The 26,130-nt window shown below is 40.7% G+C and overlaps 1 protein-coding gene across 2 annotated transcripts in view; it reads right to left on the minus strand.

Annotated features, from left to right (window-relative positions):
• dnah5 (dynein, axonemal, heavy chain 5) overlaps positions 1-26,130 on the minus strand; it is an 87,787-nt gene that overhangs the window by 6,461 nt on the left and 55,196 nt on the right. For both annotated transcript variants that reach the window (XM_031873702.1, XM_031873701.1), the window contains exons 68-85: positions 22,902-23,039; positions 20,841-20,976; positions 20,315-20,496; positions 19,725-19,859; positions 18,597-18,752; positions 16,799-16,981; positions 15,291-15,395; positions 14,924-15,062; positions 14,597-14,711; positions 12,547-12,737; positions 11,280-11,401; positions 9,147-9,296; positions 8,174-8,419; positions 7,690-7,909; positions 5,789-5,994; positions 4,876-5,079; positions 1,407-1,622; positions 361-573 (exon numbers count right to left, since the gene is read on the minus strand). In XM_031873702.1, coding sequence (XP_031729562.1) covers positions 361-573; positions 1,407-1,622; positions 4,876-5,079; positions 5,789-5,994; positions 7,690-7,909; positions 8,174-8,419; positions 9,147-9,296; positions 11,280-11,401; positions 12,547-12,737; positions 14,597-14,711; positions 14,924-15,062; positions 15,291-15,395; positions 16,799-16,981; positions 18,597-18,752; positions 19,725-19,859; positions 20,315-20,496; positions 20,841-20,976; positions 22,902-23,039 — 3,057 coding nt within the window. The remainder of the gene's footprint in view (positions 1-360; positions 574-1,406; positions 1,623-4,875; positions 5,080-5,788; positions 5,995-7,689; positions 7,910-8,173; positions 8,420-9,146; positions 9,297-11,279; positions 11,402-12,546; positions 12,738-14,596; positions 14,712-14,923; positions 15,063-15,290; positions 15,396-16,798; positions 16,982-18,596; positions 18,753-19,724; positions 19,860-20,314; positions 20,497-20,840; positions 20,977-22,901; positions 23,040-26,130) is intronic.

Consider the following 26,130-nt stretch of genomic DNA (forward strand, 5'->3'; position numbering starts at 1 on the left):
AACATTAGAGAAAATATAAACTGCAGAGCAATAAAAACTTATTAATTGATGCCTCCAGTCTCCCTAAAGTGGCTTGTTAGAATTCTTTATTAAATGCAAAGGGCGTTAATAGCTTTCAGTAGAATTGAAAGATGACTGGTCCTATTAGGAGGGTCATTTTGCCATTTGTGAAGCAGAAAAACAATTTATATAACGAAATAAAAAGCTAACAAAATGACACAAGTAACTTATGGTGTAAGTGTTGCTGGCAGAGGTGACACAGAGGTGACACAAATGTCTTCAGCATGACAAAAGTGAATTGCTTTGAGAAATTTCTCGTTAAGGGCACATTTTTTATTCAAGGCAATTCTTCAAACCAACCTTCTTCCAGCGGGCAGGAATACGTGCGTCGTACATGCAATCCAGGGCATCCCGCAGATTTTCGCTCATGATGATGGTTCCATCGATGGCCAGCTTTAGGTCTGTCAGGGTGTTTCTGACCAGAACTATGACCCTCTGCATCCGATCGATCTCCTGACGCAAGAAGATGTTCATGGGCTGGAAGTGACCCATCTTCTGGAGGCGCTCTCTCACCTGGTTACGTTTGAACCAAATAAGAAGATAAAACTTTAATGATTTTCCTGAAGGATTTATAATGCATGGAGAGAAGATGCATGAGCACACACAGGCTTGCTATGTTGATACAGAAAGACGTGTTCACGAGCTGCACCTGGAATTACCACAATTCCGTTTACCTCCACTCAACATGCAACCTTAAAATTAAAAAGTGTGGGGAAGTGGAAGTGCTCTCATGCCTCAGGTACAAACTGAGCACAGGATGTGATGTTTCGTGACTACTATTTGTAAGGACCAGAAAAGAACGAGAGACATTTATGGATTGTTGTTTCTTTGAAAATGCCAACGATGATTGATTTATCCTTCAATTATGTACACTTGTCCCTCATTTAGATATCATTTCGATCCAGTTTTACTGTTTTTATATACTGTATAGACAGACAGCCAGCAGATGGATGGAAGTGAAAGTGGTAGAGACAGGGTGTGGCATGCATTGACAAGTTTTCTGTGATGTTCTTTGCGCCTCGCCTCAGAAAAGTCACATTCTCACCTCACTTTCTCTTAAGTGATGAAAAAAGGAGAGAAAACCACCAATAAAACAAACTTGCAAAAGTCAGCAACCCCTCTATTTCTGGTCCTCTTTTCTCACCGTCTATCACAGTCTCAAACACACAAAACATTCCATCACCTCACCAACACACATCCGTCCTCTCTGACTGCAACACACCGGCCACTTTGCACAGCACACATGGTGAGTGGGGGAACATTGCACATGTTGCTTCACTCCCCTAAAACACACCTCGGGCTGTTCATGGCGCACACATGCACAGTGTTCATTCACACAGGCTTACTTCAAAAGGTACGTAGTCGGGAGGCAGTTTCTCCAGCATGTCGTCAGCCAGCCTGGACACCACAGCTTCTCTGGTTTCCCCTCCGCCTGACGAGCTGTCTTTAGGCTGAATATTGAGGATGGTGTCCAGTACGTCTTTAGCCAGCTTACTCTGGTAGGTTATGTCTGCGTTCGGGTGGAGGCCGAACACCTCTGGAGTGTCGTAAACTGGCAGACACTGAAAGAGAAATGGCAACCGTTATTGAACCGGAGGTCCTTGTGGCTCTCAGAGCATTTGTGAAAATGTTATGAGAAATAAATCCCCAAGATGCATCATCTCTACTCTCACAAGTGCTGTGAGAGGGCCCTAGAGCCTCACACAGAGCTGGCAGAGATTATGGATGAAACATTCTCCGGTGTGGAATAGATTTTTATGTGCTATTTATGTTTCTTTTTTATCCTCAGTTTCAAAAACATATTTCCCTCCCACTGCACTGCAGTTTTGATCACTGCTAGACCTCAGTTGGCATGGGTAAGTTGTAGACAGCCAAGTGTCTCCTCTGATACACACAGTGTCACCGGCTGCTTCTTTTCACCCTCCAGTGAAGAGTTTCACTGTGCAACATGCATGAGAATCATGATATCCCTCCCAGTCCAATTGCGCACGCATCTGACCGACTAGTAGGGGTGACTCTGAAGAGCCGACTACTTGCGATTTGATCTAAGGAGCCTGATTTGAATCGTTGCACTGGCAAAAGAATGAGGTTATGAAACAAAGGCTCATTTCATTCGGGTGTATGGAGGTGCCGAATGCTTGGTTTCTCTAGAGAAATCATGATGTATAGCCTATTTTGGTATTAATATCAGCAGCAATAAAAGTTAAAAAAATACTCATTTGCTTTCAATCAGTGCGTTAATTCATCACCATGTAGACATAAGTTCTAAAATCAAAATTGCAGCACCTCAATAACCTCAGAAAGGCTAAATGACAACATACAGCTAATGTTTCAAAATCAATGTATTTAGTAATCACAACATAGCACTATCAGAGAGCTAAATATATTTAGAATGTATTAATAGTTCTCTAACATCAGCATTGCGAGGCAGGTAGAAAAAGCTGTTTGCGGCTCGCGTCTCTAGTTGACTGTGTGATGCCAGGGCGTGTATGTGTTGCTGTGTTGTCTGTCTTTCAGTGTTCCTGTTTCCTGGTGGGTTGGAGCTGGAGGCCAACAAGGAATTGGAGACAGCTGGCCACTGCTTCCAGTCAAGACCCGCTCCATCCTGGTAATCGTGGGGTTCTGTTCCCCTGGCCCCACCTTGAGCTAATTTGGACATTTGATTTGCTGTATACTTTATTTCCTAAGTTAAACTTGGCAGTATGTTTTCCTGCCAGTATCATTTGTTAGAATTTGTATTTTGGCACACGTTACACACAAATTAATTCAATCCTTGTTAAATGAAACTTCTGTTCTTAGTAAATCGCTCTTGTGTGCTCCCCTTATGTGCTGTGGTCTTAGAGCCAGGCCTTAACATCCCCTCATTCCCTGTCTTCCCCTTCTGTCTGTCGATTGCTACAAAGAGTGAAATGCAATTAGGGCTGAAAGTTCTATCAACAACCTTGATCTTTCTTTCAGTACTTTGTACAGCGCCGCACCTGCGCGCGCACACACACACACACACACACACACACACACACACACACACACACACTCAGGGACAGTCAGGGACACCTCTACCATATAATAAATATGTTGTTGCATCTGCCTCATTTTCTGTGATCTTTCCATTATAATTATCTCATAAAACTAATAAAAAGCAGCAACATAACATGTTGACGTTTTTTCTCTACCGAGGAAATAAGTGCACCTAGTGACTCTGTAGCAGTCAATACCAATTCTTCAGTTGGTCTCATAGTATAAAAAAATGTGACAATGTGAAAGTATGGCCTCACCGCAGTCATCATTGATTATTTATTGGCTTAGAAAAATCCATGGAAAAAAACTTTAACACAAAGCAAACCGGCTCACCGATATGGTTTTATATACAGAGCAACTGCTGCCCTAATAAGGGTCAGAAAACTATCAATGACATTTTAACTGGGGTAAAATCTATATATTTTTTCTTAAAATCAGGGCCACCTTTAGAAGTGACTAAAAAAGGGAGCCGATGTCAAATCAAAGGCAGTGAGTAGAAACACGATTATTTTAAATGGTCGAAAGACATCTTGCAGTTAGTGTCTCTCTCAATGATGACAAGAAGATGGACCATATGATGCTTCAGGACAACTAATGAGGTTCAAGGAACTTGTAAAACTATTCAAACAAACCCACTTTGTAACGGCTGCACAAAGCTTGTTTACGGCCAATGTAAGCAAAGACACTCAAAACCAAAGGTAGATCCAATATGTTGTGAGCTTTATTTCATTTTTAGGAAACACCTCTACGCCTTCAACACATTAAGAATTTCTTTTATTCTCATTTCTTTGTTGATCGGGAACAGCTAAGAGTTTGCATTGGGGATATAACAAATTTGTGATGTATGTCGTCATTGGCTAATACACAGATACAAATTGGAGGTGATGAAGAGAGAGTCACTGTGTGCTGAACAGAAAAGCCTTTGTCCCTCGCTGTGGTCAATTATTTCCTCTTAGGCTGTCTGCCTTTAATTTAAATGCACATACGTGTAGAGACACACACACACACACACACACACACACACACACACACACACACACACACACACACAGACACATTGTGTTTTGTTGTGAATTTTGTCTATGTAGACAAAGTGTGAACATACGTGTATTTGTGTCTACATGGTATATGTGTGTTTGAATGTTGCGCCCGTGTGCGTTTATGCACGTGTGTGTGTGTTCTCCAAGGGTGTGTTTGTCATTCCCTATTTGAGAGAGGCGGTGCAGAGGAATAAGCTTGCTGAGCCTGGCAGCCCTGAGCATCCTTCATAATGAAACTAGCTTTAATGAAACTAGCTCAGGAACTGCCCCCAGACACCCAGACACACACACATACACACACACACATGCAAACCCACCAGTTAAGCACACAAGCACATTAATAAATCATACATAATCTCTAGCAAAAGGAGCATGCTAGCATTTTATCAAAAAATCACACATGGCAGCCTGTATCTGGATGAGCGCAGTGTGTCAGCGTCCTGCAGAAACATCATATCTTCAATGTTGCTATTTTCACTGTTTGTGATATCACTGAAAGCTGACAGTAATTAAAACAAAATGGAAAAAAACGGCAACATCAAATGACAGGTGCAGAATTTTAACAAAAATGTAGGAAGATAGGGTTTGTGCAAACGTACCCAAAATCCTCAAGACAGCGGACCTTATTAGAGACGGACAGTGACATTTTTGCAGCCATATATTCAGTAATACGAATGCCTTTAAATCTGTTGTACCATTTGTAGAAGCCTGATGAAAGTGTTTGCAGCCATTCATCTTCCACCTGAGTGTGACTTACCTGGATGTATGTCAGATACTGGTCAACATTGGAGCATTTTGGGATGCTGTAGCCTTTGTAGAAGATGAAGGCAGGTCCAAACATGTCCTCACTGAACCACACCTTGGCAAAGGTGTTGAGGAGGCGCTTGTCATAGTCATCAGTCACACGGCCACCGTATTGAATCTCTCCGATCATGTATCGCACTGTGGTCCATGACACACCCTGAGGAGGTATGAAATAGTGATAAGATGACGGCAAATACAATTTGTGAAATGGTTACAGCTGTTTAAAAGGTAATACGAGTTGATGAATGTGTGTAATTTGATTTGTGCAGTGTTCGGTGAGGAGACTGTTATGCACATCTTTGCCAGTGTGATTATTATTTCTATTTGGCATGTTCATGAAAGTTGGATGTGACACTTTTCTGCAAATTCCTAAAAGAAATTTCTTTCATATCAGATGACAACGTTGATCAACAGAGAAGAGTTCACTTTTTTGTACGAAAGAACCTGTGAAGATAAGGGGACGGTTATTTTGTTAACTTTAGAAACAGGACCTGAGTGACATTTTCAGTTTTGAAACAAATGCAATCACGTTACAGGCTTCTCATATACATAATGTGTTCTTATTAGACATGGTGAGTGCTCTGGAGTATGTCAGACTATTTGCTTATTTACTGTAGTACATTATATGATTTATTCATCAAAACTACACATATACAAGCGGTGTGATAAGGAGACAACAACCACAACCTGCTGCACGCCTTTTCACCAGTAGAAGGCTATCACACACACACATAAAGCATTTCAAACCATCATCACTCTGAAAGTCTGCACTCCAAACTATTTCTACTGAAGCTTACTACTGTTGGTGATTGTTAAAGATGTATTTGTTCACCTCGAGGTGTATACTGTAGTTTGCTCAGCACTACCTTTTTAATGTCCATGTCATCGAGGTGGTTCTGAACAAACTGGACAGTGGCGTTGAAGTCGGCCTGGTTGAACTCGTAGGGGATATTCCATCCCAGAGGCCCATACTTTCTCCTCTCCTGTACTGTGCTGTGGAGGAATGCCACTCCATAAAGCATTGGCTTCCACTGCACCATGTTACTGACATCCAAAAGGTCCTGGTTTATACCTAGTGAGAGGGATACATGGATAAACACATTAGCAGCCCTCTTCACCAACAGAGTGCAAGCTACAGAAAATCATTGTTGTTCGATTAGCTTTTGAGGTCATCATTTGGATCTTCCAGCTACAGAAAGTTTGTTACTTCTACTCCAGTATAGCAGACTTGGAAGTCATATATTGTAGCTGAACAAAAATACACAGAATTGCCCTTTTCCAACCTGACAGGAAAAGAAGGTGGGGAAAGAGAGGCTATAAATTAGACACACCTGTGAGCTGGGGGAAGGGGAAAACTAACCAAAGCTGCATGGAGGAGAACAAAGAGAGGAGTGAACGTGGCTAATGGAGCTACTGAAATTATTATGCAGTTTCTGGAACTGTTACGCTCAAACTAAGAAATAGTTGAAGTAGACTAAACTAAATCGGAGCAGCAAGTATCCATGAACCGGCTGGATACACGGAGCTTTCTTGGACGACATGGCCTTACTGGGGGTGTGCTGGAGCAGGTGGTTGAAAACGATCTTGTTCAGCTACAGCTTGGACCAGCTTGGGCCTCCTTAACTTTGTTTGGTCATCAAGATAAGTCCCTTTTAATGCAACTCTCCAGGCTTCTCCTTCTTTTCTCCCTAAAACACCCACACACCCTGAAATAAACTGAATGGGACTGAATGAACTGCCTTCCGTCATACTACAAACAGTGAACTGCAATATATTCCTTTAGCTTTGGAAACAGACCTACAACATTTAAGATTTAGCTATTTCTGTTACTATGACACAAATACGGAACTGTATGCACACTTCTAACTTTGCATAATGCAAGCTGGCGAATCTCTTTTGGCAACGTCCCAATGGCTTTCCTTAGCTCTAATGAAGTATGGGAAATCTTGCCAGGCTCCGAAGGATAACAGTGTGGTGAAGTGAATTAAAACTCCAGCTGAAATTCCCGACTTTAATCTAGAAAATAATAAATAGAAAATATCAGCGGCAATTATCATCTAAATCCACAAATTAGATTTTAAAAATGCTCAAATAAAATGTTTGTTTTTTCCCAAATCGTGGTTCAGCCTTACGTCTTTTGGGAATTGTAACATTTAATGATAGAAACAAATTTGCAAAATAAGCGCTGCTTTGAAGAAACATATTCTAAATGCGCTGTCCACAGCAAGTGTTCTCTCCCTTTATCTGATGAAGAAATGCTATTTCTATTTGCAGTTAGGATTAAAGAGCTGAAGACAAGCGTGTAAAATACACTGAATCAAGCACCAGTTGCTTATCATTGTTCTCCTGCTGACTTTCCTCTAAAATACATTCACATCCCTTTAGTTATTAATTATGTGACCTATTGAAGGTCAGTATGTGTTTATGCGTGTGCATCCGCAAATTAGTTGCTACATGTACACATCAGAAATAACAAGACACCCTATTCTGAATGCTTATCATTGTGCTACTCCTCATACACAGAGACACGCATGTCTGATCCCCCGGTAATCATAAACTGAAAATCAATCTATTGACATTTTACTTTATTTCCCCCATATTGATGCCGAGAAACATTTTCAGACTGGACCATTGCATTGATTCAGGGCAGGGTGTATTCGTAATACAGCCTCACCAACCTCACCTTGCTCAGTAAAATGATAGATTAAGAATTCTGGACCTTTTGATTGTTTGTGTTTTACTTTAAGCTGAACCAAACTGGCCCTACCTCCATAGGTCCTCTTAAGCCCGGCCTTGAGGCCCTGTGGTGGTTCGTTGGTAAACTTAATTGACATCTGCAGAAGGGTGATGGGGAAGTGTCTGTGGACCTCTGTGGTCATCCAAAGGCGGAAGCAGTCATGGACAAAATCTGTCTCTATCACCGTGTCCATCAGCTCGTCCATGAAGTCTAGACCCAAGTGGCAATTCTGGAGTAGGGCCCAGCCACCCTAGGGAGAAATAATAAGAGTAATGGTTATAATCCATATCAAGGACCGCAAAAGTCGTAATGTAGTCAAGATCTTAAAAAAAAAAAAGAAGTTATTTGTAAGCAACAAACTCTGAAAGTGTTGGTCTGTCTGTAAGGGATCCGAGAGCTTCAAGACAATACAGACACATTCTTTTTCAGAGACGTCTAGTTCAATATATTGCAATAAACTATTGTTCTGCTGCTACATTGAACGATTCAAAAATAGCTGTGACCACTAACTCACATTAGCCATAGTCTGCTGCAGAAGCTTGCGAGCATGGACCTCTTGTCCTTGTCCCATGGAGACATATCGGGTCTCAATCTTCAGCCTCTTCCCCAGCGCAATGATAGAGTCGGTCGGATCTGAGCCCATTGACAGGAAGCAGATGAGAGGAGTTCGTGGGTCCGATTCCTCCCACGTCTTCTCCAAGTCAAGAATCACCCCTTCAGTGTACTTCTCCCCCATTGCGTCCATTATGTATTTACGGGCCTAGAGGAGAAAGTAATGAGACAAAGTAAACATGTTTATTTACTACTTCATAATGCAGGCCAAGTAAAAACTAAATATTGGAATACATTCACTTTCTGGAAGGCTTGGAACTGATGGAATAGTTCAAAGGAGTTTTTTCTGGTTTACTGCAGAAAACAACTGCAACAAAATAAATTCCACTCGGGGCTCATCTGCAGTGGAGCAAAAAACTACTTATCAGTAAGAAGTGAATGTCCATTAGCCATTGCAGATATTTAGGCTCAGTTATCTTCAGAGAAAGATAAATATAAAGATAAATTCACTAAATATATTCCACTTTTCCCTTCAAGCAAAGACTAGGAATATCTTAATCTCCAGTAATACCTCCCTTGGCCCAGACTTTTATTCTTTCCTGAACCAACTCTCATTAATACAAGAAAAACAGCATTTCTTTCCCAGCCCTGACCCATCAATTGATTAAGATTACGCTGCTTTAGGCTACTCTGCTGTATTTGTTTCATGGTTATTTATTAATTTGAACTCAAGTTACAGTATGACCGCATCGTACTGTTGCAAATCCATTTTGATGCAAATTAGCAACTATGGGAATTGGATTTACACCACCATACCGTTCATTATGAAAGTGGAAACTACTGCAATGAAGCTGATTGTGTGAAATTTGGTTTTAAGCCGCCAGATCCTTATACTCTGGACATCGTAACACACACAAATAAGTGTCTTTTCCAACCTGTGCGATGGTCCTGTCGGGACACCAGCAGCGTATGAGGAGCAGGCGTCTAAAACAGTCGAGAGCCTGGTCGTAGGAGTTCGGTACCACCTCTTCCTCTGGGGCCTCCTTATCAAACCATGACTTCCACTGTTTCTCGTTACGACGTATCTGAAAGAAATGTGTACACCGCTCTGACACAGGGATGCACAGATGGGTCCTTTTCGCTGGTCAGTCGTAGTGGCCTACGTTTCTGTTAGAAATTGAAGTGCATTAACTGTGCACTCTCCTAGATGCACACCATAAATTGTCCTAATGTGCTTAAGGACCACTATGAGCATGTGGCTTTCTGTACCTGCACAGCATGTTTGGGTGCTGATTGCTGATATTTTTTGACCCTTCTTCTCTAAAACGTACACCACAAGAAAACACGGGCTGCAAAAGAAAATTTCATAGCCTAAACCAACCGGTATTTATCACGATTAATCATAATATATACTCCACATACTTAACTGCAGAGACAATGCCTTCTATAGAAATGCATTGACATACAGTATATGTATTAAATATGTAAATTGAATAATCATTTCACAACAAACACAGACATCATGTAACGCGTCATGTAACACAGATTAGGAACATGAGGTCCTGAATTGACGCTTGTCATAGCGAGCTGAGCATAAATCGCCTGGGAAGCAGTTAGTATTGAACCCTTGTCAAGAAGTGATATTAATGCTTGATAGCACAACATATGCAAATATACTGTGACATCAAATGCCCTGCTAATCACCGTGTTAACATGCACGGAGGAAACCAGGTTACTGGAAGAAATGAGGTTGGAGCAAGAAATCAGACATTGCGTTTACAGTACATGCACCACACTAACCTAGTAACTGTATGACCAATATTTGCATGGAGCTGGTCAGTAGTCAGATTTATCGTTGTGTATGGGTTTGAATTTTACAAATCTTATTGGACATCTTCATTTTGGCTTTCGTTTGTCTGGTATTAGTAGTTATTTTAGATTTAAGGACACACTTTTACGAGCGTTTCCTTTCAGCTCTCTGCTGATCTCACAGCTAGATCTTCCTTTTCTGAAGTCTCTGTCATGAACATGTTTAAAAATCATGTTACAAAAAAGGCTGATAGTTTCTTATTTCCTATTTCTCTGTGGCCCTGTGGGTCAGTTTGAAATGGAGACTCTCTTCTTTAAATAAGTATTTATTTAGGAAAGTGACGCAACCACCTGCTTTACATTCTGAGACAACTTTACAACTGAGAGCTGCTTGTCTTTGTCTATCAGCCACTAAACGGCTTCACTTTATCTAAGGGCTTCAGTGCTTTTCTGAAGAGCAAATTAACAACTGTTAGTTGTTGATAGAGAAGAGTTCATGTCCCACACAGATGTCTGAGCCAGTCTAGGGATTTGAGTAAAAATCTTGAACAATAAGGCTAAAATTGCTGCCTAAATATGTTTGTGTGAAATAAGTTGTATCTGCGCCATGTGTGTAGTACAGTTTTGTTTGTGTGTGACGACAGTCAGATGGGGGCTCAGATGGTTTTGTCTCTCTATTCTGGGTGGTCTGACATCACAATCCTTTCCACAGCTTGTTCTTTTGGTTGAACTGATTTCATTAAACAAAGAATTGTTAATCCAGCTCTCCCTGTTCATCAACCACACACAAATGCAGTATGCGTAAGTGTATTTGTGCATGTGAAGGAATACAACAAGGGTGTCTGTGTGTGTCTGTGTGTGTCTGTGCCTGTGTGCGTGCGTGTGTGCGTGCTGAGCCAAAAGTAATTGACTGGAAGTTTTTCCAAACTAAGCTCATTTCACAGAGCACTGAGCTTTTCCCTCCATGGGAGCCACCAGGCTGTCAGTCACCCATAAGGGTGTGTGAGTGACAGTCCATCGTGGTAAGTGTTTGTGTGTGTGTGATGACGCGAGACATGATGAGACTGATATTGACATGCTTACTAGAGCAAAGGAGAGCTGTTAAAATATATTTAATAAGCACCTAGAGACCACTGCTGTATCTGTGAGTAACCGATGACGGATGAGCACTGTTGTGCGTGAAAACTCTCTCGGATAAAGAAGGGTATCGTACACCTGTTACGGCATGCCGGAATTAATCAAGTGTGTGTGTGTTGTACCTGATCCAGTATATCAGAGAACTGCCACAGTTTGCTGAGCTCTACAAGGTTGAGCCAGGTCATGTCAAGGATCCATTTAGCTGGTTTCTGGGGGCAGGCCTTTAGGTCCAAAGATGCACCTCCTGGATACCACACACACACACAAAATAATGTGCACATGCACACAAATAGGAATACACAAAGAAAAAAAAAAGGATATGTTAATATTCAAAATTACAGACTGATTATTGCTTCCTGAAAACACAACTTTGAAAAATTGACACAAAAACCATACTGAGTCAATGTTCAGCAGGTTGGAGCTGACAGATGGAGAAGCTGCATGCAAGTAACCGACTGTCTGTTCTGGCCTTGCCAGTTGCTGTAGCTGGCTTTTATCCCTGCAGTGAGGAGCACTTCATATTTCTGATTCAGTGAACTCCTCCAATACCAATATGTTCGTAAACCTTGAGATGAGCATTGGAAAGAATATATCTCTAAGTATCTAATAAATAAAACAACAGAAAATAGATGGCAATATCGGTCCGACATTATCAAAGGGCCTGGAGGCTGTTTTAAGGTGAGTCATGCAACAACACTTGTAGCTTTTCTCTGTATGGTGAGAATTGAATGCAGTCTCAGTGGGGACAGGTATCTGCTATATGTACGTACGGTCTTTCTTTGGCTCTAATCTTAACCGAGTATATTCTAGGTACTGACGCAACAAATCAGTCTCAGAAGATTAAACATAACAGACTGGTGAATGAAACGGTGAAACAACCAAACATTTTCTTCCTGGAAACTTTCACTTTTCCAAATGGCACTGCTGACTTTACAGCAGCTCAACTTGTCTGTAAATACTTTAGTCTGAAATAAACGGAACTAGATTTAGTTTGTAGCAGACGGTAATGCATATTACACATTGCTGAGCTCTACACCACAGCATTGATAGTTTCAGTTATTTTTACACACTACTTCGTATCTCTCCGGTGTTTCCCCATCGGACATAATATGAGCATCGATGAGTCATTCTGACACATTGCCGATGTCCTATTATCCCTTTTACATACTTGTATGTCTTTTCTTTTTTTCCAGGTTTTACCTTCTGAAAATATAGTTTATGAATGCAATGAAGCTCGGAGGTCAGCTTTCATGTTTCCGAGGTTGGAGCTTCCTGCACATGCAAGCCTCCATATACCACACTTTAAGAATTAATTTTTTCAGCTGCCCAAGTAAATAAGAAAACAGAACTTTTAGAAATATCTGCAAAACGTTCCCGTTTTCCTCTTACCTTTAATGAGTGTGAGAAACTCCTCGTGTTTGACCCTGCTGCTCTGCATGTCGATCTTCAGCGTCAACAGCAAAGTGAAGAGGAACTTGTGCTCTTCGTACAGGCCCCGTGCTGCATACTTATACACCTCGAAGGTCATAAACTCTATGATGTTAGCGATGCGTTTGCTTGTGATAGGGCTTTTGCAGGACCTGTTTCAGAAAATAGCATAGGAGACACCACATGTTCAGTCTGTTAGCCGCTTAAAGCTCCTGCTATAATGTCACATGTTTTAAATCTAATATTAACTCCAACAAATCAAATACAGACTAGAGATCACAGCATGGTCAGACTGGTTAACCTAATGGTTGATGCTAATGTCTGCGGTGCTTGGTAACAGTGAATTATGTGAAAGCTTATTCAAGCTATTAAGGATATTGGGAATATTGGCATAATTAGTTGTTTGGTCAGATGAAAAACTATTCGAGCTAGCAAATCAATGGGTAGCTTGTTAAAATGGACTGTCGCTCGCTGTATTTATGTTGGCCTCAGGCACACTAAACAGCAAACGTATTTTCAAAAAACAAAACATCACAGTTATAGTATCAGTCTTGAGTAGTATCAAGAATGTTTCTGCAGCTTCCACCTTCAACGTGTAGTGTAACTTAAAGCACTTTGAGTGGTCGGAAGACTACAAAAGCATTTTACAGGTCCATTTACCATTTAATTAACATACCATGTGAAAATATTTCACTTTAGTTTTTCAGCTGCATATATAGTGGAGGCTTCAAGACAACAATACTTCGGTCCATCCTGCTACATACATATTTCAAATATGTACTGTAGATAATTACAAACCAAGTTAAAAGCAAGTAAGAAGCAATAGTGATGAGATATATTGAGAGGAAAACTTCAAGAGATCATTGGAAAACTGACATTCAAGGATAACCTGATTTATATGCAGGAGATGAATACAGTAAATGGAACACCTGTTAAAATTGAAGCAATTCAATCCAATTGCCCTGCAACAATAACTACCATTCTGCATCTAATAATAATATTTGTTGACCCTGTTTGAAAGAGATTTGATGATGAAATGCTTCTGTCATGCTTCAGGCAGTCTTTGTAGCATGGACATATTGATTTGGACTCTATTGTTTGGTGTTTGGATTTCAAAGATACTAATGAAGTCATTGATCTTGTCCTTGCGTATCTCCCAGATTTCAAGCCACAAAGCTCTACTTATGCTATAGAGATACAGTAAAAGAGTCACCTTCTCCACAGCACAATGTCTCATTCACAACTTTTATGTATGTAGACGGTCATAAACAACAAAATAAACCCTGTAACAAAGGTGCTCTCTTTTAAAATTTAGGAAGCAAAGCTCATATTTGTTACAAAGCCGTATTGAAGAGGAGAATTTTATAATCATTGGATAGAAGTTAGAGCAAATAGCCTGCGTTTATATAGCTTTTCTAGTCTTAGCGACCACTCAAAGCGCTTTACAAACACAAGCCAGCGTTCACACATTCGCACACTGGTACCACTCAAGTTTCCACTTGTGCATAAAGAGCAATAAACATTCAACGCACACACCGATGGCTTGGCATCAGGAGCAATTTTGGGTTTAGTATTTTGCCCAAAAACACTCGGGGGGAAATGTAGACTACAACTGCCAGGGATCGAACCATCAACCCTCTAATTAGTTGACAACCACTCCACATCCTGAGCCACAGCCGCCCCATACAGTACAAGCTGTCGGAAGTAAATTTAATATTGTTTTGCCCTTTTTGGGTCTTTTCAGTATTTTGGGAAAGGTTGATATAGCATCACAGAAGTCTGAATTCCTAAAAAGACCTCCAAGTGCTTCACCAGCACCAATTCAAGATACCAATAACCCAAACAAGTCCCCCACTGAGACATTATTAATCAAAATGAGAGGAGGGAAATTTGCAGGTGAGATTTGTAAGACTTTGTAAGGCCTACACGGAGTTGCACAGGATCGCTTGCTTTTTATGGGTTAGAAAAACAAAACTATTCATTACAGAGAGCAGCAAATTAATATTCTCACCTAGCCAGAGACCGGTCAAAAAGTCCCAAAAACTGTCTCAGAGACGTCTGGTACATGATGTTGACCATACTCATCTCAGTGATCAGGAAGTACAGGATACTGCCCCTGGTGGCCACTGAAAACACAAACGTTGAAATAGCAATGGTAGAAGAAGTGCGGTTGTTGAAGCACAGATTTGTGACTGACTTCTTGAAAGACATGTCTGTTGACTTTACAGCCTCTAGTTTTATGTGACTGAACCTGAACTTTGGTGGCACACTAACCAACCAGAGTAAATTACCCCCAAAAATTGTAAATTCTGTCTTTGAGCCAGTTGTCATGACCTACCAGGTCGGTACTCCTCTCTGGCAGCATTGATCTGGATCTCGGTCTCGGCAGCAATCTGTAGTTTCTGAGCGACCTCTTCAGCTGTGCGCTTGGTGTTGCCAAGAACAATAATCAGACTCTCATCATCAACCAGTGAACCCTACACAGAGACATATTTGCAAGAGTAAGTCAGAAGAAAAAATGAAAATGGACCAACTCCAGATAAGCATAACTGCATGTCAACAATCTGCTTTATAAAATAACATCATGAAAAATAAAAACACACCAGTTATCAGATAAACTGGTTTTAATAAGTTTCTCTCGACACTGCTACAATATCCACACGAATGATTATCGCATTTCAAAAGAACAGTTAGTATTTTCTTGCCTGTGTACTGGTCAGTCGGTAGAGGAGGTTGTCCTCTAGTTCCTTCATCTTTCTCTTGTTAGACGTCACATCTTCCAAGAGGTCTGTCCTCTCCTTTTCCAGTTCCTGGTGTCATAAAAACACAGATGACATATACTCACGCATACATGTAGTTTACACAGCTGTAGCATGGTGCTAGAGGAAAGGCCATGGGATTATTCAAATCAAAAGGGTTTACACTCTGAGGAGCATGGATTTGATCAGCAAATGAAATGCCTTTTAAATTATGATCGTGGAAGTTCACATTTTGGAGAAGCTTGTGTGTTCCTGAGATCCCAAGAGAGACGCTGTTTGGAGCAATGCTCCTGATAAGGTCTCCCTTGGCGGCAAGGTCAAGGTTTCTTACAAAGAGCAACCAAGACATTGATGGTGGAAGAGGCGGCAGATGATGGCTGTCTTTATGGGAGCCTTACAATGGCTGGGAAAGCGGATGAAGTCTGCAACAGAAAATGGCCTTGCCTCAAACGATTGGATTGCCCGATTGGATTACCGCATCCAGAGGGATCACCACACGCAGTCAAAAACAGAGAAATATTTGGAGCCTGGAATATCCAGAGGTACAGCAGCCATGATAGACACAGCACGCCAATTCCAGCAAAAATGTCACTAACATTGTTTACAAAAGCACAAAGTTCTTCATAGATCCAGCCTCTCAGTTGTGCTCTCGAAGAACACCAGATTGATGCATTTTAAATTGTACAATATTTTCTTCTGTGGGAGGCCCCTGGATCCCTCCAGAGGGTCACCAATGTCTCACAAAATCCTGTGGGAAACACTTTAGTTACACTGTAAAGATTAATATGGTCAAGAATGTGACTTAAAAAATTAAATGATTTAAAAGCTCATCTAATCTTTTACATTGTGTGTAAATTGTTGGCTTTGATGGCTTTAAAGCCCATGGACGTACTTCTTGAGTGGACCCTCTGAATTAGTGCTATCTTTACTTTAAATGAGGTGTTTTGAACACGCAGCAGCTGTGAGGGAAAAGCCAGTAACTGAACAATGATGGGCTTGTAAATGCTGCATGAACTGTGAAGGTACAGGTTTTATAGCGGAGATGGCAGCTTCAACTCACATGATTCAATTCATATTCAGTACACGGATAACACGTCACTTTTCCCATCTAGCATAAATCTTTCATCTCATGATCAGCCATTATTAGTGCGAAATTAGCCTTCCCATAGTAGCACCAGTCCTTTTATTTTCTTCTCTGCATTTATAAAGCATCTATATTGCCACGGCTGAATGAATCAAGTCTCTGACACTTTGGACATGTGTGTCCTTGTGTGTGTATTTGGTATTGGTGCATATGTTCTATATTCGAAGGGTGAAAATAACCTCCAAGTTATATTGTCACAGTTTGTGCTTGATGGGGAGAAAAAATTACACTGTAGGTGTTACTGTAAATGGTCTCTAAGGACTTTTCAAGCAACTAATTCTACTGTATATACAGCAGCTATAAAGGCTACCTGTTTTTCTGTGAGGATGACTCTGCCCAGCAGCTGGTCCTCCAGTCCTCTCATGGTGACAGTGAAGTCAATGATGGAGGTGCGGGCACTGATCTCTGGGGTATAAGCCGGGTTAGGCAGCTTGGTGGTCACATACAGCCTGAAGCCCTTCATCACATCCACCTCTTTGTCACCAACTTTCACCTGCAAAAAGAAAATGGAGAGAAGGAAAGACACAAAGTCAGCATCACAAAATACTGTATCTATCCACATGTATGAATATCATACGCACATGTATAGTGGGGTAAAATGTGCTGATTATTCAGCCAAATCCACTCTAAGCCACCTCAAAAAGACAATAACGTAAGATATAATCACACATTTGTCATAACAGTCACTTATGTGATTTTTAATGTCTTTAATAAAAATATATGAATAGGTCATACTGACAAACATGGTAAAGGTATCCTGGTGTCGGCGAACAAACACTTTGCAGATACAGCTGCATTTTCAATGTACGTATGTTTGTGTAAGTGTGTACATGTGTATGGCTCCGTTTGCTCTGATCAGCATTAAATGACTCATGTCAGTTTAACTTCTAGTTATCCATCTGGTGGCTTGTCCCTCGAGCTGTCAGCCGCAGACACCTTCACTTCCTGCTCACACCAGGATATTAATAGACACCGCTAATCAGGCCTCTCAATAGGTAGCCGGGAGACTTCAGGTTGAATGTGTCGTCTGCATGTAACACGCGCTCACTTGCAATCATCATACGGTGTGAGTGTATGTGCATGTTTTCCTGTAGTTACATGGTACGTTTAATGTGTGTGTGAGTGCATGCCAATGTGCTAGTTTGATGCATGTGTGCGATAGAGGGAGGCAGCTGCAGTGTCAGCTGTTGAATAACCAGCATCAGCTGGAGCCAGGAGTTGAGAGGCGATAATGAGAGAGAGCGAGAGAGAGAGCGAGAGAGAGAGCGAGAGATGCCTAGAAGCAGACTTCCACTCTTTCTCGCAACCTCATACATTCTGTGTGATTTAGTTTGTCTGTGTGTGAGATAGAGAGAAGGATCGCAATGACACATTTAAAAATGCATTCTTGTTGTGATAAGTATTCAGTTAAGTCCATGCCTATTTGGATGAGAAAAGTTCACATGCAAAATGCTTTGTTCAAATCTTTACAAAGAACACAGAAAAGACATTTATGTGTGCAATAAAAATACCTTTTACGAAAGTTCAAACCAATTAATTGGCTGAAAGACCAATTTAGAGTGCTTCATGTATATAATACTATATATACTTTTATACCTAGAACTCCCATCCAACGCTTTCTTCTGGGCTGTCTTTTTGTCTAATAAAATTCAGACAAAATAAGAAACATTCAAACCATGCTCTGCAATTTTTCTTAATTAAAAATAACTCCAACAATACAATCAGGAAATTAGGAAGTCATGACAAAGAATGCTCTATTTCTCACTGTCCATCCTCAAATGAAAAGAGTAAAAGATATCGAAAGGTGGAGGCACAACATTGCATTTCACTTCCAATCAACAGGAAATGTAGTACTATTCTGTAATTGTGTTTGAAGGGCCACATGTTATGAACTTATTCATGAGACTTGCCGTTGTAGACATCAGTTTGAGTGTGAGCTCGTCAACCTGTGTCAGTACAGTTGTAACAGTTGGCCATGGCAAGCGGGACCAGCCCAAGTCCAATCATGCATTTCACCAGCACACAAAACAAACCTCCCTATTTCACATTATTCTAACCAAGGTAAAAGAACAGATCTGGTACCAGGAGAGATATTTCTACCACATTACCTTGTAAGTGGAGCCCGTTTTGATGAAGTTTTTTTCAAGAATGTTGTCGAGTGCAGGATCCAACTCCTCCTCTACATCCTCGATCAAAAGGGGGCGTCCAAGAGACAAACTGTCCTCCAGATGGTTCTTGAAGTACTTATGGTTCAGTGAGGTGATCTGTGATCAGAAAATGACACCACGATAAATATATTGAGAAAAAAACATTGATTGAATCAAGCTACTGTATCAGTTAGCTACAACAGCGTCCCAAGTCTATGTTGGACATTTTTTTTGTCTTTCAAGGACAATGGGGCAAACCGTAAAGATTCTGTGCAATCAAAAAAGAACCTTTTAATTGTTTTAAACTATTACCTTACTAAGAGTCCTTTGCAGCAATCATATTGTTTCCAAGAGACTAGTGAGCAAATGTATAAGTCAGTGAGAAGCATCTGATTTAATCAAGTGAAGGAGACGCATCTTTGACTTCTCCCTCATTCCTCCTAAGATACAAAGGCCAACCTCTGTCTGGGGAATGGAACTCCTCAAACTAATAATGTCCCTTTTTAAGATGAGCAATTTTTAGAAAACCTTATAAACATAAATATTGTTTTGATGAGGTCACTTATTGAAAGGGTTTAAACCCTCTCTGCTTGTGAAAATGTGTCTTCAGGGACACTCATAATAGGATGGCAGAATGCATTCACTCGGTCCAGAGATTGGCCCTAACGGGGCCAGTGACCTTGGCTGGTCTCGTTAAGTCTGCAGAATTCTGCAGCACTTTTTCAAGGCTCTGTACAAGAGAAAAAGCATGTTGGACAATGAAGAGGATTTGAGGGCAAAGAGAACATTGCAGAAATTGGATAAAAAGGCTACTAAAAATATAAGCCTTGCATTATAAAAACTGGCACAGGAGATGAGGAAGGGAAAAACTATTTACTCTTTAATGCATATAATATTTAGAAAAAGAGGGACAAAAAGTAATTTAAGTTTGTGTGTGTGTGTGTGTGTGTGTGTGTGTGTGTGTGTGTAAACAGGGAAACAATAGTGTGTGTAATGTTAATAAATGGTACACCCTCATTGTGGAATAAAAAAAATCTAGCCGTCAACACAAGTCACATTCTAAAGCATCAGTTAAAATAAATCTCAAACCTGCAGCTCATTCCTGGCCTCTTTGTTCTTGATCCAGATTTTCCCCTGCGTCTGGGGGTCAATGAGGAGGGGAAAGCGGGCGGCTTTGGTGATAATGATGCCATTCTGAATGGACAGGTCATCATTGGGGAGCCCCTGTAAGATGGGAAACAAATGACTGGTTCAGGCTCAATCCTGATGTTTATTAATGCCAGCTAATTTATGTTTTTATTTCAGGAATTAAACTTTTTTTTTGCTTTCCAGTATCCGAATTCATAGCACCAAACGTGTAAATGATCCATACATTTATTCTACAAAGAATGAGGTAAATGATTAATAATTCAATAACTATTACAGTCAGGCAACTGCAGTATGAAGCCCTCGTCGAAAAAAATGCAAAGCTATATTTTAGAGACAAAAGGTCACTTTTCATTTAATTTTGTGGGATCAATATAAATAGAACTACTTGTCCAGCTGGCTTCTGCAAAGCAATATTGACATATTATCTACCTATCCTAAACTAGATACAATATATAATTATCACATACTGCATCAATATTCACTAAAACGGTTAATTCTGTTGGTAGTAGTTACTAAAGTAGATCACTGACCTGTAGGTTCCACTCGCTAACAGTGGGTGCATCAATGAGCAGCTCGGTCAGATTGAGGTTGTTGCCAAATGGGATTCCACGCTGCTTTAACTCCCGCTGCCAGTTACTCAGTAGAAGATTGCGAAACTCCTGATTGAAGGGGCCGGAGTAGGAGAGGAACGCTGTGGCCAATAGAATGTCCCCTAAAAGATAAAGGTGTTAAAAACTGTAACACTGGTTATATGTTGTTAAAAAATAAAAAAGTCTGGAAGATTAATGCCAGCACATTTAGCCTCTTTTTAAAAAAGCACACGTTTAAAAATTAGTGGGGAAACTTTGCAATGTTAGCAGTGCATTGGTAATTAGAAGTATGACTATGCATTAATGGCATTATGCATTTAGGCTAGTCATCCATGAGCGTTTATTAGTTTAATCATCCAACAGAAAGTATATGAATTCATTTCTAATTCATTTAATTGCAGAGACGTCTTTGATGCCATAGTTTTCTGAATACCAGTTAGTTTTTAAAACTTGTTTTGAAACCCACCAACAAGGCGTTTGGTTTGGGCAGCGAACTCCTTGCTCTGCTCAGTCCATCTCTCCTTCTCACCAGCGAGGCCGCTGATGAGACTGGACGCAGTCTGCATCTTGTGTCTACAGCGCTCAGCATCTTCCAGCAGGGTCTGATGGGAAGGGAGGGCAGACAAACAAGTCAAACTGTCTCTTCATCATCCATCAAACTCTCAACCACTTATTCTCTGTACGCCTGTGCATATTTATACCACTGTCAAGTATGGTTATGTGGACAAAGAGCATGTTTATATTAGTATTAAAGTAATTATGTCTTTTGTGATTTGAGATGTTCTCTAATCCCAATGCATAGGACTCATCATAGGATCGCTGTTATAAAGCTCATGACAAATATAGTCATTTTTCTCTTTATCACTATTTGGGTTTCCTCCAGGTGCAACAGTCCAAACACATGCAGGTTAAGTGGGTTTAACCTCTGAATTGCAGTAGGTGTAGTATGTCATAGACAAGTGATATGCGCCCAACTTTCACCAAATGCATGCTGGGTTAGGCTTGCATAGGCTCACGACCTCTGCAACCCCCACTGGATGGATGGACGTGTGTTGTCAGCATTTTTTTTTAAATTTATTTATTTATTTTTTTAAATTTATTATATCCCTTTAAGGGGGAAATTTGTCTCTGCATTTGACCCATCCCTGTATATAGGGAGCAGTCTGACTGTCCTAATTTGGACAGTCCTTTTTAGAGACATAGTAAGAGATAAACAGCAGCACCTTTAAGCCATTTATCTTTCATTCAGCTGCTCACAGGCAATTAAGAGGTTGTTTGCGAAAAAGCAATAATGTTCGTTTCCTCTGCTCTAGGCTTCTGCAGCGAGCCCTTCAATCTCGTTTTTGGCCCCTGGAGATGAAAAGCTCTGCGTCTTAATCACAAAATTATAAAAAGAGTCAACTTGGACTGTCCAGATTTCCTAATCAGCGAGTGTTGATGCACAAACTGTTCCATTTACATGCGGTTGTTCATCACAGAACAGAGAGTGCGGATGATGAAAACCACACGCAGCAGACGGAATCATAAACCTGCACACACAATCAACAGTGTACCACTGGAGTGATGTACATTAATCTAAAAAGTGACACTTCCATAACTCAGGTTGAGTCATTTCCTGTTTTTGTTGAAGGTGTTCCCAGGCTGTGCTTTGATAGACAGTCCATCTCTGTGATTCCAGTTTACTGGAAGGGGCAGCTCATTTGAAAAATAGCTGGAATATACTGTATTATAATTATGATGTTAAAACATCAATAGGAAGTTAAAGCTCCGTGAAAATTTTCTTCCCTACTTTCAAGAAACGCACCCTAGTAATAGTAGCTAATAGTAGGAGTATCAGTAGTAGTTAAGCAAGGCCATCCCACGTATTTCAATTTTCACGTTATATGTATTTTTTCATTCATTGACAAAATGTTTTAGCTTGTTTTTATGCATAAAATATACTGTATATGAAATATGTACAGTTGCTGTAAAAGGACAGGAGTGAGCTGAATAAAGTATGAAATCTCATTGTTCCAGGAAATTATGAATGAAACAATAAGGCACAGACAGCTGTGCCAGCTATGTGAATTCAAACAATGATAAGCAACAGCAAGTTCAGAAAGCCAGGCTCCAAACTGGTGATCTCATTGTCTAAGTACTGCAATGTCATGCATTATTAAAACTCTTCTAAGCAGGATTGATATTTTAATTCCCCGTTATATGACGGGCTTTAGTGGAAGAGACTAACACTCGATGTCCAATTGTATGTTATCTGATGTTCTGGTTAATTAGTCTTAAAAGAGAAAGTCATAAATATGTCAGCCGTTTGTAGCTCATGCTTCAAGTATTTGTCACATTTTTCAAATAAAAAATAATGGCAAAAAGTTCCAGCTATCGAAGAGTCAGCACACCTTAAAGCATTCATCTCATTTCTGCTTTATATCACAAGATTGTTGTTTGAGAGGTCTTTTCAGCGCACACTGCTCCTATTTTTGCTTTGCAAACCGAATGATGTGTGTTTTCTTAGGAAGTAAGTAAAGCTATTGACCTGTTTCTCCATCATGGCCTTCTCATACTCCGCCTGTACCACATCCAGCTCTGCCTGCTTGGCATCAAGCTCAGCCTGAGCCTTCTCAAGGTCCACATTCGCTATGGTCAGAAGATTCTGCTGCACCACCAAGTTAGCCTAACAAACAAAGATGGAGAGAAAGAGGAATCTGTGACGTTTTTTTCGCACATTAAACGCCTTCAGGGGTCACGGTCAGAGAGGGCTTAAAAAATGAGAGAGAGAGAGAGAGGGGCAGACCTTAGGCAAAAGAGAAGACAAACCAGAGAGCTAAGGAGGTATGAGTGTGTGTTTTTATTGGAAGAAATGAAAGTTGCTCCTATTTGGAGAGCAAAGGACCAGTGTTTGCATGAAACAAACTAAAAGGGATTAAAAAAAATGGTTTGGACATTTTGTGGCTCAAGTATTTCAGTGAGATTTTACAAGTGTTCTGTCTGTCTGTCTGTCTGTCCAGCTGTATCTGTCTGCCAGTCAGCTTAAAGGAAAGCCACCCCTGAGCTGGAAGCCAGAAAATCAATTTGCCAGACAGTGTTCAATGTCAAAGCAAAAGATCAGGATCAAAGAGGAGAGGCAGGGAGTTCTCATGGAGGTTGTAGAGAATAAGAGAAAGACAGTGAGGGAGGGGATAAGGGAAAGACGGAGGTGAGATAGGGATTTGAAAAATGAAACCTGAGTTGAGCAGAGACATAAAGGTGCAGACAAGATGGAGAGAAGGGAATGTAGGGCAGAATAAGTAGGAAAATGAGACCTGGTAACAAGGGGGAAGAAAATCAGGTACAAAAAGGTGTTCATCCGTTTAGTTTTAGTAAACACAATCCAAAAGTATAACCGCATTCTGTGAGCTTTTTAAATGCTCGTTATGCATCGGACATCCACAGACTGCACTGGCAGGAAGACAAACTAGATAAGGATTTGGGACATTTGCATTAAATTACAGGGTTCAGAGAGCAGGCATGTGTATGTGCGTGGGGTGCCCTGGCTTATTAATCAAGGATTTTGTGTACAGAGTATTCTGCCTTGCTCCCTTCTGCTGTGTGTGTGTGTGTGTGTGTGTGTGTGTGTGTGTGTGTGTGTGAGAGAGAGAGAAATTAATAGATCCTTTGAAAATAAATAAATAAATAGTTAATTAACTTATGCAGCTTGAATATAAAGAGTCAGCCACTTGAATGTAAACACAGCCCTTACTGCAGATGAAATCAGAATATCACTTTTCATTTAGTTGTAAAAAAGCAGATGAGTTTTCAAAGTCCATTCATTTAAATAAAAATCACTAATTTGCTGATACGAGAACCAGATTTACAAATGATACGTTCAATTGAACATACAAAAAAACTGACAAGTATTAATTCAAAATAAATAACATTGATCTTAAAATCACTCGGCTGATGTTTTCACTCACACACATCAACCAGACTCGTGCTGTATATCTCCCTATAGGGTAATTAATATGTGCTTTCGGATTTGATCTTTATATCGCTCAGGACTTGCTTGGTGACTCTGGAACAATGACTCTCAAGACCAAGCTGTCTGCCTGGGGAGATCCACTTCTGGGTTTGTACTAACATGATTCAATTCAAATAGGCCCTGAGAACTAGACTTAAAATGCACCCAATTTTTTATCATTTTTATATAGACAGAAGCCCAAATCCCTCTCCGTCAGTCTGAAATGTGTGGGGTACTTCTATTGAATACACTATCAGCAAATTGTTGCTGCTGCCAAAATGTGGGAATATGAATAACTCCTTTTCATATTAGAGACAGTCTATGCTGTCTTTTGTAGCCTTGGGCTTCAACCACTCTCATTCACTGTAAGAGTTCCTTATTCATAAAATCAAAAAAGTTCATTTTATTTCTCATTAATGTACACTCAGCACCCCATCTTGACAGAAAAAAAACAGAAATGTAGAAAGTTTTGCAAATTTATTAAAAAAGAAAAACTGAAATATCACATGGTCATAAGTATTCAGACCCTTTGCTCAGTATTGAGTAGAAGCACCCTTTTGAGCTATTACAGCCATGAGTCTTCTTGGGAATGATGCAACAAGTTTTTCACACCTGGATTTGGGGATCCTCTGCCATTCTTCCTTGCAGATCCTCTCCAGTTCCGTCAGGTTGGATGGTGGACGTTGGTGGACAGCCATTTTCAGGTCTCTCCAGAGATGCTCAATTGGGTTTAGGTCAGGGCTCTGGCTGGGCCAGTCAAGAATGGTCACAGAGTTGTTCCGAAGCGACTCCTTTGTTATTTTAGCTGTGTGCTTAGGGTCATTGTCTTGTTGGAAGGTGAACCTTCAGCCCAGTCTGAGGTCCAGAGCACTCTGGAAGAGGTTTTCTTCCAGGATATCTCTGTACTTGGCCGCATTAATCTTTCCTTCAATTGCAACCAGTCGTCCTGTCCCTGCAGCTGAAAAACACCCCCATAGCATGATGCTGCCACCACCATGTTTCACTGTTGGGATTGTATTGGGCAGGTGATGAGCAGTGCCTGGTTTTCTCCACACATACCACTTAGAATTAATGCCAAAAAGTTCAATCTTGGTCTCATCAGACCAGAGAATCTTAGTTCTCATAGTCTGGGAGTCCTTCATGTGTTTTTTGGCAAACTCTATGCGGGCTTTCATATGTCTTGCACTGAGGAGAGGCTTCCGTCGGGCCACTCTGCCATAAAACCCCGACTGGTGGAGGGCTGCAGTGATAGTTGACTTTGTGGAACTTTCTCCCATCTCCCTACTGCATCTCTGGAGCTCAGCCACAGTGATCTTTGGGTTCTTCTTTACCTCTCTCACCAAGGCTCTTCTTCCACGATTGCTCAGTTTGGCTGGACGGCCAGGTCTAGGACGAGTTCTGGTCGTCCCAAACGTCTTCCATTTAAGGATTATGGAGGCCACTGTGCTCTTAGGAACCTTGAGTGCTGCAGAAATTCTTTTGTAACCTTGGCCAGATCTGTGCCTTGCCACAATTCTGTCTCTGAGCTCCTTGGGCAGTTCCTTCGACCTCATGATTCTCATTTGCTCTGACATGCACTGTGAGCTGTAAGGTCTTATATAGACAGGTGTGTGCCTTTCCTAATCAAGTCCAATCAGTTTAATTAAACACAGCTGGACTCCAATGAAGGAGTAGAACTATCTCAAGGAGGATCAGAAGAAATGGACAGCATGTGAGTTAAATATGAGTGTCACAGCAAAGGGTCTGAATACTTATGACCATGTGATAT

Source organism: Anarrhichthys ocellatus, unplaced genomic scaffold, assembly GCF_004355925.1.
Source record: "Anarrhichthys ocellatus isolate YVR2014 unplaced genomic scaffold, GSC_Weel_1.0 scaffold74, whole genome shotgun sequence".
NCBI lineage: Eukaryota > Metazoa > Chordata > Actinopteri > Perciformes > Anarhichadidae > Anarrhichthys > Anarrhichthys ocellatus.